General features: G+C 40.5%; 1 protein-coding gene across 3 annotated transcripts in view; it reads right to left on the bottom strand.

Moving 5' to 3' along the window:
• dpysl3 (dihydropyrimidinase like 3) overlaps positions 1-8,583 on the bottom strand; it is a 57,778-nt gene extending 49,195 nt beyond the window's left edge. For 2 of the 3 annotated variants that reach the window (XM_071539651.1, XM_071539653.1), the window contains exon 1: positions 8,230-8,583. In XM_071539651.1, the coding sequence (XP_071395752.1) occupies positions 8,230-8,583 (354 nt within the window). The remainder of the gene's footprint in view (positions 1-8,229) is intronic. The other variant, XM_071539652.1, reaches the window with a different exon arrangement.
• Positions 8,584-15,531: the final 6,948 nt, after the last annotated feature.

Below are 15,531 nucleotides of genomic sequence, written 5' to 3'. Positions count from 1 at the left end.
AATGATTTAAAGTGAGTCAGTAAACTGCACACCGCACGCTCATGTTTACCAACCCAGCCGGTCTGTGATGCTTTATATAAGGAAACCAAAGAGACGAGAGAGGAAAAAGATCTAACGTTTGTGAGTCCAGCTTTCTCTAAATGTTTTGGAGGAAGTTTTGGTGTTGAACTTTGGTAGTACCTTGGGTTGTGTAGCTACCTGGACATGATATAACCCCCAAATGCGTGATTCTCTATTATCTGTTGCTCCAGGGCTCCGGTAGAGACGAATGGAGAATCGCGTTTTTTCTCTCTCTCCATTCACTGCCATTATATGGTGAAACAGGTCTCAAAATCACACTTCTATAGCACATAAATGAACACAAACAAAGCAGATTCTGACAATAAAATGACAAAAAAAACTTGTCATGTTGCTGAATTGTAGTTAAGTGAATCGCTTTCTTTATGTTTATTAAACCTTTCAGTTTGAACAAGTGTAACACTGAAATCCGGTCGGAGGAAACTTATGCCGATGGAACAAAGAAAATACATTTATCAGTAATTGTAAGATTTGCCGATTTTGGGATTATATCATGGCCTGGAAGCTACACGACCCAAGTTAGTACCATAGCTCAAGATCACTTAAAGTTTCAATTCATCACTTCCTGTGGGCAGAGAAGTGTCTGCTGACATCAGAATTAAATTTGGGGAAATAGACCGAATCTAATTTGGGGAATTTGGGGAAATAGACCGAATCTATAGGGGGAGTGGATACTCTTCTCCTATTCTCTAGCCTCACTTTGTGATTTAGGCTAATAAGATGGCTGTGTTTTTACATAAAAATTTTGTCTAGTGAAGATTTAATAATCGGCCTGAAGGACACCATCATAATTTACTAATGATACTAAGTCTAGTGCAGCATGCGTGTGTTTGTTTGTATGTGTGCATGTATGCCAATGTGCATGTGAATATAGGTGTGTGTGTGTGACTTTATCGTCCCCATAGGGAAAATTTCATTGCAGTGAGAAACACACGTTGGCGTGGCAACAGGGAAACAGAATCAAGTATCAAGAGAGCACCGTAGTAAAAGTGAAAATTGCACAATATAGTATCAAAATACACGCTACAGTATCCAAAAACCATGTCACAATATCATATTATCGGAGCAGACACATTACAAGTTAGAAAGTGCTCTCTCTCTCTCTCTCTGACCCAGACCAGCTGGGCCGAGTCGATGAAGGTTATAGAGAGCATGTAATACAATAATATTACTTAAGGCTTTCATTTGTTGAGTAGTGCAATCGCCTGAGGTATGAGTGAGTGTTTTGACCTGTTCTTTTTAAAAGCAGGCGGTCAGAATATATGACCTGTGGGCAAATTTTGGAAAGAGTGGGTGTGTGGATGAGCGTGCATCTGAAGGTGCATTTTTGTGTGTGTGTTTGTGTGTGTCTGTGTGTGTAAATGTGCGTGTGTGTGTGTAAAGAGCCCATCCCAGTCTGACCAGCACCCTGACAGTAAGAACAAAGAGGAGCTCCTCCCCATACCAGCTTCCCTGGACTGCCACTCCCCGTTCTTCACTCCACATCAGATAATGGGGCAGCCGTGTGCCATGAAGCACTGAGAGTCAGCAGGTTTTCATTCATTCATTCGTTCATTCATTCATTCACTGATTAGCACACTTTCAGTCAGAGAGGGAGCTCATCAGTGAAATCACCTGGTGTAGTGTTAGGTTGGTACGAAAACCTGCAGGGCCTCAGCCCTGCTCATCTTAAACTATTCAGGGAACTGTTGCACCTATGGTTTAGTTCTTTAGTGTGATTGGCAGCAGGTGTGTAGGTTCCAATTAGCAGAGACTTCATAAGAAAAGGCAAGGAATCCGCACACTAACCCTAACCTTAAAATCAAAAAGACTAAGGAGGCTGAAAAAGTCTTTTCAAGGCATTTATTAAGCCATGCTTTGCTCACCAAAATGTGCAAAATTACTACATCTTCATGAAGATGTAGTATTGAAATGTTGTGGTGAGCAGAGCATGGCTTAATAGAAGCCTTGAAAATACTTTTTGATTTTAAGTAATGTGCAGATTACTTGACTTTTCTTATAAAGTGCCCATCCCTGCTCTCCATTAACAGCACAGACAGGAACTACACACACACAAGGCATGCCCCAAAACTGTGCACTATTGAATTCAGCAGGCAGCGCAAATAATTCCACAGTTTTTAGGGTAAAAATCGACCCACAGTGCTGTTCGACATGAGGGACATAAAAGTAAACCAATCACATAAAAGAAGACAAGACAAGCAGCAATGTTTGGGCTTCAGTGAGGTTTCAATCCAGTGTGCTTAAATGATCATTTACTACATGCTGATATTCTTCACACAATGCATGCAAAAACAGTAATAGGATTAAGGGTATAGGGTTGGAATTAGGGTTAGGGTTATGGTAAAGGTAAGTATGCACTGACACTGCAGCTCTCTCTCTCTCTCTCACACACACACACACACACACACAACCACACACACACACACAGCCCACTGAAATCAAACCCACAGCTGTCAGATGGATCAATGCAGGTTCTAATGGAGTTAAGCTGGGCCACAACCCAGAATCTGAATGAATTTGATACAGTTATATTTTGGACGTGTCATACTTTCATTGTGTAATGTCACAGAAACAGAAGAGAAGGATATTCAATTTTGTAACAGTTTCTTGATGACTGATAAACCTGTTTCTTTTGAATCCTGCCATAGAAAACTAGTATTTCTTAGACATTTTGTCCCAGAGAAAGTCTAAAATCACTAAATTTGGGTCCTGGACTGAAAAAGACAGAGAATCCCCATTGCAAACACAGAGTACAATTTTTTTTTTCTTCCTGTTTTTTTCTTGCTTTTTTTCCCTTCTTCTTTTCCTTGCTTTTAATTTCCCTTGGAGCACTTTAAAATTGCTGAAAAGTATTTTACAAACAGAAAAGTGCTGTATTATTACTGCATCAACATGGGCTGAAGTAAAGGGGTAGTTGAAGGTAATTCAGTTCAAACATTCTAGGAAGTGTTTGTTCTTGAAAATTCAATAACTGGAAAACTTTTGAACTTTTGCTATCAAAGTGTTCTTATTCCCAATCTATAAAGAATTACTAAATTTGACAGAATTATCATTACTATGTGAATCACATTGAAAAAATTGCATTTTGAATTAAGAGAATTCAAAGTGAATCGGAGGCACTATCGCACCAGTGAGAGAGAAACTGGATCGCCAGACATCAGATATCCAGGCAACTTTTCCACTTGTCATTAGTTTGCATAAAAGGCCACGTTAGGCCCGACTAGCACCCAGGGTAACATCAGAGGAGTAAGCACATCCTGTCTGTGTTGTCAGTCTGATGTCCTCACACAGTTTATGATTAGAGCCAACAAACACGCACAGCCTCGGTCCCTGTCTGTTGATTTCTGCTGAGTCAGCTGGCCCTTCAGGAGGTGCAACATTGCAGTTCAACATGAGGCCACATGGGGGAACGTGGCTGCCTGCCATACTGGAAATGTCTACACCGGATAGCTGGAGAAATCATTTTATAACATGATGGAGTGTTGTAAAAGGTAGGGAACGGGTTACATTTAGGATTTTAGTGAGGGAAAGGGCTTTTTGTGGTGAGGTGAGGATGCTGTTAAGATGATGTGAGGGTAGAAGTAAAGATAAGGGAATAGTTTTATGCTGAGGGTTAGTTAAGGTGCCTGCAGCATCCCAGAGACAAACTGTCCTCTGGCTGGCAGAGAATCAATAGTGACAGTACAAGGATTACCAGGCGGAAATGATAAGGACAGGTTTACCCAAATGGAAAAAAAAAGAAAAAAAATCAATAGCTCAAAAAATAAAATTGTTGCTTGGTTATTGTGCCTTTCTGTGCATCTCAGCAATGTCAGGTATGGTTAGTATAAGATGATAAGTGACTCTAGGTACTCCTCCTACTGTTTGTGTTTGATGGTGTTTCACAGCAGGTCCATCAATCCCCCTTTGATTTATAGTGAGAGAGATGAGAGGTGAGAGATCTGCCACTGTAGCAGAAACAGAGAGTCTTCTGCTTGGTTTCATGTTTGATTAAGTAGAACAGCTCTACTTAAGTGCCAGATAGGTGGGATTTGTAATAATGAGTGCCAGGAAGTTTAGATAACCTACAGGAAAATATTGAGTATACTTAAAGTGACAATCTTGCAACTTTTTCATATAAATAAATGTCTGTTTTGCTACTCTCTATCGCTGATTGTTATAACGCAATAGTGATTCAACCCATATTTAAATCATGAAAGCTTTTACATTTTAAGGACTTTATTGCAGAGTTGTTCACACACACCTGCAACTGTCACCCAGCCTTTTAACTGACAAAGTAATGTGTCTGCTCTGCTTCATGACTTGCATGACTTGTAATTTTGGTGTTTGTTTGGTGTGTGTTTTGATTATTTCCCTGTTCCCATACTGTGTTGGGTTTCTCTGCCTCTGCGATGTGTGTAACATTTGTGTCTGATAATCTTATCTGGATTGTTCTTTGTTTAGTTTGTTTTGCGTGTTTTTTTGGGGGGTTTTTTGTCTCCTTTTCCCTTTACCCTTCGAGAGGCCTTTTGTCCTCTTGCTAGGCCGTCATTGTAAATAAGAATTTGTTCTTTATTGACCTGCCTGGTTAAATAAAGGTTAAATAAAAAAAATAAAATAAAAAACATTTGCTGTTCTAAACAATCAGTGTCTGGGTAGTTAGCATAAGCAGTGATAGCCACCATGGCTAAACAGACAAAGAAAAGAGCGCCACCTACAGAAACTCAAACTTCATTAACAGAAAATCCAAATAAAAATACACTGGACACACTGTTTGATTGACAGGTGATCTCTGGGAAGTGCAGTGCAGAAACACCACAGCAATGAGCACTTATCGCCAAAGATGTCGCCAAAAAAAACAAAAACAAAGCAAGATCTCCTTAAATATACAGCACTATGTAGTCAGTTTGGTATCTGAATGGATGAAGTAAACAACATCACCTTTCTGGCATTCTAAGGAAATTACAACAAACATGAGAAATATTTTCCATTAGTATTTGAACCACAGCAACTGCTGATCCCAGGCCAGAGTTGAGGTAAGGCTGAAGACAGTTTTGTGCCTCCAAGCAACACACAATCAATTTTTATTTGATTCTATTTGATTGTAATCTATTACATATTGTATTAGATCATATCAAATGACATCTGGTTTGTTATGACCCGCTGTCTGTAATGTTTAACTGTTTCCTTCTCCTCTTAGAAATCCATTTACTTGTGTGTGTGTGTGTGTGTGTGTGTGCGGTCGTATGTGGCCAGCCTTGCCACGACTAACTAGCAATCATCCTCACTTTGTCTAATGGCTTTTTTCTTCTCTGAGCCAGGATTTCTCTCTCTCTCTCTCTCTGTATGTGTGTGTCTATGTGTGTGTCTGTGTGTGCGTGTGTGTGTGTGTGCTCATGTGTGTGTGTGTGAGAAGGATGAATCATCATTTTCGGTGCCCACACGGTGAACCCTCGTCAGTCTGAGATTAGAAGAAGGATCAGACTGTGAGGGAATACTGCAGCTATCCTGCTCAAGACCACATACTGTAATTTAACAGTGGATTTAGCATAAAAAAGAGGGGTAACACTAATTCATTTGGAATAATGAGACATCATGAGTATAATATAAGCACTTTATGAAGGCATTTCTGCATAATCAGAGTGGGACATAGTGCATAAAATGACATAATCATAATATATTGTAGTGTGTGCAGTGTGTGCAGTTGTGAAGTGCCATATAAATTCAGTTTTATATTTTATATTTATTTTGTTGTTGTTGTTATTGTGTAAGACAAGTTTATATATGCTTACAGTGCGCTTATAATGCCCCACAATGCACCTCAAGTAAAGTGCTGGCAAAACAGGGAGCATATTGCTTTAAACATAAGATAACGAACACTGAAAGTATCATATTACAAGAGTGAGTGATGGCTTCAGCTGCAGATTGAATTAATTTTCGCATCATTGGAAGTAAAGCATCATTTCTGTTTGACCTACTCAGGATGATGAGGACTGTGCCGACGCTGCTTCACTGAAACATCTCTTTAGTTTTTAACGTATACTATACATGGCATGTGTCTATGTTCAGTTTACTGTCATTAGGTCAGTCAGTTCATCTTGTCTGCACTATATGCTAAGTCCTGTTTTGTTTTTACCTGCATTTAGTGTGTCAAACTGTCTTGTAACTTGTCTGTAAGCACTAATTAGCCAAGTCAAATTCCTTCTGCAGCCATTGTATTTGGTGAATTAAAGCTATTCTGACTCTGATACAACAAGCTTACTCTACTGAGATGAATAACCTGTTGTATAGGTAAAACAGCTGTCCTGTAACAGAAGAGCACTTGTACTGCAGCTTTTAAAGAGGAAAATATTCAGTTTAAGGATCCATGTTTTTCTTCAAGTATTGCAGAATCTAATCAGTTTTTAAGATCATAATCAGCTATCCCCCAAAGCTAGAAACCCTGTATAAGGAAATTCTTGATTTCTACAGGACAACCCTGGAGAAGGGTAGCCTACAGGTAAAGGTAATGAATAAAAATAAAATAAATCTATAGTGTCATGAGTTGTGAACCAGAAAATGTCAGAAATGTCACTGTCAGAAAATCATCTAGGCTCCTATTACTGTCAGCTTTCCCCTTTTTTCCAGTTCATTCTCTGTAGAATTGTACATCAGTGGCTTCATAGATGAAAGGGATCTCCCTCTAGTTTTATTTTCCCTTTCGTCTATTTCTTTTGTGTATCGCATTTCTTATGTGTATTGTATTTCTAATCTGTGTGGTCTAACCAAATATCAGGTAACAGCAAAACATAAGCAGAAATCTCCTCTATCTAGTCTACTTAAAGGGGTGTGTCACATTTTAAATTTCAGTTTCTTATTTTTCTGAAACCTCTAGCTGTTGGTTTCAATGAGCATGGGAGTTAAAGTTGCTGTCATACAGTTACAGCACATGCACACACAAACAACACACACTTACACACATCTAAGGTGTGAGAGAAACAGCATCTAATACAGTAGTAGTTTTAGTCAGTAAAACATTTTGGCCAGCCGCTCTGTGATTCGCCTGCAGGTGCTCCAGACTCCAGTCCAGTGTTAATAAAAGGCAGTCTGATTTGTCCAGCCTGCACAAAAGATAAGCTTTCTAGTTGGTTTGCTTTAGTCTTCCCTCTGACTTATTGTCTTGTTTCTTTGGCTGAATCTCTCTGCGATGTCCTTCCAGGGTTTGAAATTTACACTAGCCACCACCCAAATGCTGGTAAACGCTGGCTGTGAATGGTAAGTCTGTCTCCTCTCCTGGCCAGTTTGGCAGGGAGCCTGTTTGTGTTCAACCATTTTCTTCCTATTCTAAAAACCTGCTAAAAAAAATAAATTGGCTGATGATCTCTTAATGCCACCATGGCTGGTCAACGACAAAGATGTTTCATGCTCTGTGTGCTTCCATGACTGTAGAATATTAGGACAACATTTAAAGGTACAGTCCACAAAGTAGTTAAATTACCACAGCTTCTCAATTTTAACTGTAAAATAAGTTCTATATTCCTCAATAAGAGTAATCAATTTACAACTTCTATATTCCCTACACAACATTTGTGTTTTGTCATAGTCTGTGACACAATGACAGATCCTATGCACAATTTAGAGTCTCTTCCATTATTCAGCAGTGCATCCGGATGCTCTTGGCATAAACCCAGCCCCTCTTAAGTGGATAAGTTTATGATGTAAGCTTTTCATATGAGGATGAACGGACAGACTTTGAAATTTATTTAGACATACCCCACTGTTTGACAGCAGCAGTATGTGTCAATATGGGCATATGTGAGCCAATTAGGCTACAGTAGGCTAATTAGCAGTTTCAGACAGTTGTAACCCTATAGTGGGCTGTCTGCATCTTCCATATTTCACTGTACGGAAAATAGTAATAATAGGCTGATAAACTTTATTTGTATATCACTTTGTATACCACTTTTTTAACAAACAAATGAAGGCAAACATCACAGTAAATTAAGCAGAAACAAGAGGGAAACACAAGATTAAAATAAGATAGGACTAAGAGGGTAAAAACAATGCAACAGTGAAAATAACAGGCACAACAGTGACACACAATGTTGAAACCACTCCTGTCATTTACACATGCTGCAGCTGTCTCATGATTTCAGCTGCTGCCAGTCAGGCAAAAAGTTAATGTCTCCTTACCTTTTCATCTCCCAGGTTCTGCAGGACTTCCTTCCCACCGGCAGTTTTGATCTCAACGCGAGGTGAGTCTTTCCCTTGATGACTTTTTTCCACACCCGGGAAGCAGCCGTCACTCGCCGCCGGGCTCCTCGCCTCCTGGCCGGTCTCCCGTTTGGCGGTCCTCGGGGTGCGGGAGCCCCTCTGCCCGACGCTCAGGGCATCAAAGTCTATGGTTTTACTCTCGTACGCGCCCTCGACGCTGCAAAACAAGCCGCCGTATTTCTGCCGGGGCACCTGGTCGGCCGTGCCGGGCCGGGCGAGGTAAACCGGCAAGTCATCCTCCGCCCGGTCCCAGTTTCCCCTGCGCTCTGCCATGCCGGAGCCCCGCTGGAGTGACCGAGGAAGAGGGTGAAAGTAAGCGCTGGAGTGCCGTGTGTGTGTGTGTGTGTGTGTGTGTGCTGAGAGGCAGAGAGGCAGGCAGGAGCTGAGTTAAAAACCAGAGGTGGCACTAGTGCTGCTCCAGCCCGTCCAGGTCCTCTGACAGCAGAGGTAGGCTATAGCGTTTCAGCACCATGGGTTTTTCTCTCACCCATCCTAATTTATTCACATCCAGGTTGAAGGGATTGGGGGACTTAAAGGTAGGGTAGGTGGGAGTTTTAGAGAATGATGGATTAGCCATTCACACACACACACACACACACACACACACACACACACACACACACACACACACAAACACAAATAAATAAATAAACTTCACACACACACACACACACACACGCATGATGTCCCTTGCAATAGAGGGACAAATGCAGGATACGGTTTCATATCTAGGGCTGGAAGCTAGAAGTTGTTTTTATTTTAGGGTATTTAGGCTGTTATCATTATCAAAATTTTACAGTCGATTAAAGTTATGTTCACCTTTTTCCTTTTTGTCTCACCTGTAAAGTTTGCCAAAACCTACTTACACCCCTTCAAGGCCTCGATATGCTATGATTTTTAATATTTTTTTTTTCTGAATATCAGCCCACTCGACGTTGTAGCTAAATTAAGTAATAGGCCACAAAAGGCCGTGCTTTAAAGTGATTTTAGTTAGTCTGTTTATTTCATTTGATATTTAATAATAGGCCTAATTCTTCCCAAGCAATATAGTTCTTTAATAGCTGCTAACGTGATTGCTAGCGACACACATAAGTACCTGTATGAGTGGTGATTTTCCGTTGGCGCATCAGTATTCAAATTAACTGCTAAGCGGTCACAGTTGGGAGTTCGTCAGGCATTTTAACAACTGTTTCTGAAGTGAATTAGCCAATCAGAGCTCAGGGACCGGAGCTGTCCGTTTGGTTCCGCCGCTGTTCTTTCAGCACCACTTGAGACGTTCGATATCAACACCTGCGCTTTCCGCTCAGAACCGTGGGGTGGGCGGGAACACTTCAGCTCAAAAGTAGGCTAAAAGATTGTCTGTTTCTTTAAGTAGTACTTGTCTGGGCCTGTGAGCAACGGTGACACCCCGGGGTGATTACTTAGCACAAATGAGACAGGAGCGTGTCAGCAGCAGGGGAGCGACCGCTTTCGGCAGGTCTCAGAGTGATAGACTGCTGAGTCTGGAGGTCAGCGGGCACCAACGGGGGAGTGAGTCACAACCTCGTTCATTTAACAGGACGGAAACAAAACACGTCGCGGTCCTTGGGCGAATTATGTAATTTCCGGATATCAGCATGAGTCTGAACTTTCAAGTGGGGTCAGGAGAGTTAGTTATTTGAAAAAAAAATGCTAACCAATTCTCTCTCCGAGTTTCTGTTTGGGACCATCTAGGCTACTGTTTTCCTCCAAACAGTAAATAATAGATATTTTCAGATAGATGAGGGAAAACGGACAAGATGGGAGAAAAGTGACACAGCATTCCCAGGATTATAACCCATACAATTTCTTTGTATTTTGCCACACATAACCTACAAACCGGTTGGGAAAACTTGACAATAATCAAATATTATGTGAGAGAATGACGTTTAACTGTGGTTCATCATCTTCCAATCATCAAGCATAACTAACTAATTAGCCTTCATGAGTTAAATCCCATAATCCAATTTCAGCATATGTTATTAACTTGAAGCTGATGCTCAAACATGATAAGGTAACTTGAAATAAAACCTATAAGTAAAACTATTAACATTCATAAAGAAAACCAAAGTGGACAGAAAAGAAAACAGCTTAGCCCCAATGGTTTGTCTGGTAGGGACTGTTTTGGTTTCACTGTGAGGTGAAATGCTTGGTGGAAGTTTTCATCAACCGGATTAGAAATAACACCCAGCTGCCTTAGAGTTCCCATCAAAGTGCTAAGTGTGTGTGTGTGTGTGTGTGTGTGTGTGTGTGTGTGTGTGTGTGTGTGTGTGTGTGTGTGTGTGTGTGACAGAGAGCGAGAGAGAGAGAGAGAGAGAGAGAGAGAGAGAGAGAGAGAGAGAGTCTCAAGGTCAGCCATATTGTACAATGAGATCAAACAGTCTTTGGTCCACACACTCAGGTCTCATCTAACAAGTTGTCATCACAGAAATAAGCCCTGGCTGCTTTTCAGGGGCAGGGCCACCTCATGAGCCACTGAGGGCAAGACAGCATCCAGTGTTTTCCTATGTAGGCTACACTGTGGAGGAGAAACTAACTCGGGTCAGATAACAAACGTCCTAAACAAATTAAGAGTGGAGGTAGAAGTGGGCATCATCCAGAATAGACTTGATTGGAGTGCTTAACCAAAAACACTGAACTTTAGAGGAAAAAAGTAGCATATCCAAAAATAATAGTAGCCTAGTATGGCAGAGAAGGCTACTCACTTTTCACTTGAATTTATTGGCATGGCTGTATAAGCCAAAACACATTATTATTGTGTGTGTGCAAATAAATTCAAGTGAAAAGTCTTGTCTAGTTTAGTCTAGTTTAACTAGAGTGAGATCTCTGCCATACTACTTTTATTTTTGGATGTGCTACTTTTTTGCTCTAAAGTCCTAAACAAATTATTTCCAGTGACTGAGCCTGATAAGCAAAGGTTAAACAAAACATGTATTTGTAAGTTTGTGAGCCAGAAGATGTTAACCACTGAACCTAAATGGCAAAAAGAGTTTGTTTCTACCGTTGCGTGCAGCATTTGAACCCTCTGCTATTCCCCTGCTCTCGTCACATTTCACAGTGCAAAAATATATTATTTAGTCCCAGCAGTGAGCATGTTGGGAATGAATGCTAATCATAAACGCAGCATGAAGCAGATTAAAGCAGTGAGGCTCAGACACAAGGAAGGAGTCAAAACAGCCAAGGATCAAACATGGTCCAAATGGCACCAAGTGAGGTTACTTGGTTCCTCTTCAGTTCAGTAGTAGGTTTATCTAATTACAGATGTCATCAGCATTCTGCAGACCTGGTTGACTGTGCATAACATCCATTTTTCCTGTTATTTTGTTGTATAACTGCTAACATGAGGTCAGCATAACTTGAAAAGCACGGGTGACAAAGCATTGCATTCTGAAAAGCTGCTTTATTGCCGATGATCTTGCATTGGGACTGACAATAAGTATAATATGATAAGTGTGCCTTTTTCCACACATTCCTCACTGAATACCACTGTCGCAGTTCCTGTGGCTCTGCTGGCATTTAGCACGCCGACTTGTCAGGCCAGCAGAAAATTTCCCCCTCACATGAATGTGATTAAAGCATCAAGGTTTCTGGAGATGCCAAGAGCCCGCTGAAATTTCCTGCTTCTGTAATTCTGCGGTGGCTCGCTGCCCTATTTTCTCTCCTATTTTCCTCCAGAATATTAACAGTTTTCCAGACAGTAAATAACGATGAGAGAAAAGGAAAAGTGATAGCATTCCCGGGATTTTTAACCAGTGTGATGGCTCTGTGTTCTTTGGCTGGCCGGGCGTTCACACACTGACACCAGCCAGTTCAGATGACTTGAAAAGAATCAAATATGAAATGTGAGAGAACAAGGACATTGCTTATGGGCCCGCGCAGTGTGTGTGTGTGTGTGTCTGTCTTAAACTATACCCTGTTTTTTCTGCTGTGGTCGCGACAGGCCAGACTGACTGGAAGGCAGCGGAGCCATCACATCGCACAGTGTCTCTTTCGCTTGAAGTGCGTGTGATGTCATGATGGCTGCAAACCAAAATAACAAAATATTCACTCATGTGTTTATTCCATTTGGGTGAAACACTTTTTTTTTTTTGCAATGCTTCAGTGTCAAAGTTAAATCCCTCTGGTCAGGAAGACATAAAATCCCCTAGTGAGGGTGATAGGTCATTTGGCATCCTCTAAGATATATCTTACATAATAACCAGAGGTGGAAAGTAACTAAGTACAGTTATAGTGCTGTAGCCTACTTACAATTTTGAGGTACTGGCACTTTACTGGAGTATTTCCATTTTGTGAGACCTTATACTTTTACTCCACTACATTTGAAATTTTGTATTTTTTATTCCACTACATATCTACTAATCTGACAGCTATAGTTACTAGTTACTATGCAGAATAGGGTTTTACATGCAAAACATGCAATAAGTTCATAAAATATGATGCACAGGTAGAGTTTAAACTACCCAACAGTATATGGAGCAGTTAGACCTACAACACTGAAATACTTCTTACAGGTTAAGGCATCAATAATTTAACTCTCTGAAAGGGACCGATCTTCAGAATGAGTACTTTTACTTCTGATATTTAAGTACATTTTACTGCTAATACTTCTATACTTTTACTTAAGTAAACTTTTGAACACAGAACATTTACTTTTAATCAATATTTCTTCATTATGGTATTGCTACTTTTACTTAAGCTTTAAGTACTTTTCCCACCTCTGATAACCAAAAAATACAGGATGACACCATTTGAATCCTGTGGTAAGCGTAACACTCTGCCTGGCACTTGGTCAAGAACATGGCGCTAGCTTACAGGATATTGCTCTTAACTAATGAGGCTTTTAAAGCAACAATGCTGGAGCATGGAAAGAGACTATCAGCCATCATATTATTAAAAATGGATGTAAGGATGGGCAGCCAGTGAAATGAACGCCCCTCACAAGACAATAGGTCTCCTGTTGCCACTGGCTTGAGTGCATGTTCATTCAGGCATGATGCAACGATGGCAGATAGGACATACTGTGGTTTGGCAAATGCACAGCCAGTGGTCTTCATGGATTTGGCACAAAAGGCCTTAAGGCTAAAAAGACCTTTAAATAACTGGGTAAGTGGGCCACTGCTTCACAGCCAAGTCACCAGGAGTGAAGTAAAATGGTTAAATGATAACTCCATAAGGTCCGACTAGTTCCACGTGGGCTTCACATTGGCTTACATTTATTTGAAATTACTAAGAAAGTCTGTATGCTGGGTAAGAAAATGGACATAAAATAGGGCTTCTCTGGTGCATCGATTTCAAATAGGCAAGAAAGGGGAAATAGGCTTAATTCAAGAACCAAGAAAAAAGGGAAGTCTGCACTCTCAAAAATAAATCCTGATTGATTTATCTCACATGTTTCAAACAAAAAATTTCAAACTGAAAAGACAACCTGACCTGACGAAGCCTATGGGCGAAACATTGTCATTATATTTTTTTCTATTTTTTATTTGAAACATGTCAAATAAATCAATCAAGATATCTTTTTGAGATTGTGGATTTCCCTTTTCTTGATTCTCACAATTATTGGAGAAATTAAATGTGATGTCTGATGAATAGCAGTCAGTCAGTATAAAAACCAAAACCAAATACCATCCTCAGCATTTCATCTTGAATCATGCCACGCCCCCACATTGCTTTCTGCAATATTTTCTGTATAAAATAACAACATAAACAAATTAATAGATCCTCCTCTTTGCAAAACATAACAAGAAAAAAAATATTTCAAAACATCTCATTCATTCTGTTGTTTTGCCTAATGTGTGGATGGGGTTGATTAGACTTTCGGTGACTAATGAAAAACAGTTTAAGAGGCAGTAAGAAAGATTTTTACTGTCCCATAGCACAAAATGACAGTATTATCTGTTGGGGGTTGATATGGCTCTCTTGATGATTCATTCATCAGTTGCTCACAAGTTATGGAAGTGAATCATTACTCTTGCTTCCCTGAAAAGACTCAAAATGAACAAGTCGGTTGCCAGTCACACACACAGAGAATGAACCATGAAGTCAGTGTTGCTAAGCAGCCGATCAGAGCAGCTGCATCCGCCGGTGATGGTTTGGCTGCTGACCAGCTGGTGCCGAAACAAGGTTAAGGAGCCCCTAACGATGTACTGTAAGAAATTCTTGCATATTGAATCTTGCATCCCCTACAGTAAGGCAGGCCTGCTGACCCTCTAAGCCAAAGGCCCAACAACGGCACAAAGGGGTTTCATGTCATCCAAAATTACTCATCATGAAAATCTGGTCTTCCAACTTACTGTCTGTGCTGGAAAAGCCTCCACAGTGGATTTTCTGCAGGGAAAGCTGTTTTCATTTGCACACGACAAACATGTCACCGAGGATTATGCTTTCCCAGAGCCAGAAATATGCAGAATTAGGGCTATTTTTTTGTAATGTGTGTCAGAATTCATTTTATCTATAAACAGACATAAAATATTACATTAAGTGTCTTCATTTCTAAACCGACAAACTATATCACTTTACCATTTAAACTGCTTATAGAAGGCTTAATTTTGTGCCTAAAACATAAAGCTGAATAAATACTGTACACCAGTTGAACTCCTTATTCAGTCAGGCAGTGTGCAACTTCAGATAACCTCTGACAATGACTTCTGTGTCGATGACACTAGGTGCTGAAATTGGGGAGGACAGACAGAAGAGCTTTTATGACAGACGTCCCTTGGCAGAGCCGGTCTGCAGCACAAAATCCCCCTCTGCCCCTGTTCTCTTCTGGCTTGGCAAGGACAGCCACGGTTAAAGTGAAAAGACAGACTGTTATCCTGGATTGACTTTGGTTTGTATCCCAGCTGGCTCAAACAAAAAAAAAAAATAAACCCCACTACTGCCAGAAACCCGGAAAACCCCATTGTTTTTACGTAGTTAGCAATTACAACAGAGACCTATACTGCTCCCTGGGTGAGAGGACAGGAAGGTTTTATGATTCTCATAATGTACCAGTTCACTTCTGAGACAGAGGTTTCAACTCTGTTTCATAACACTGACAGCTTCCATCTCTCAGCTGCAAATTTCCTGAAAAATATCAAAATATCACAGAAAAAAAAAAAGTCAAAACATGTGGTCTATTGAAGAATATTATTGACCATTAATGGGAAAGGGTGTAGCTGCTGAGGATATTTCTGTCCATTGATTGTGGAGTGAAACATGTGC

The sequence above is a fragment of the Centroberyx affinis genome, unplaced genomic scaffold, assembly GCF_046629955.1.
Source record: "Centroberyx affinis isolate AG114_WGS23_722 - 3 ecotype Tasmania unplaced genomic scaffold, CSIRO-AGI_Caff_v1 ptg003481l_1, whole genome shotgun sequence".
NCBI lineage: Eukaryota > Metazoa > Chordata > Actinopteri > Beryciformes > Berycidae > Centroberyx > Centroberyx affinis.
The sequence above is the reverse complement of the archived record's forward strand: the minus strand, read 5'-3'. Positions and strand labels throughout refer to the sequence as shown.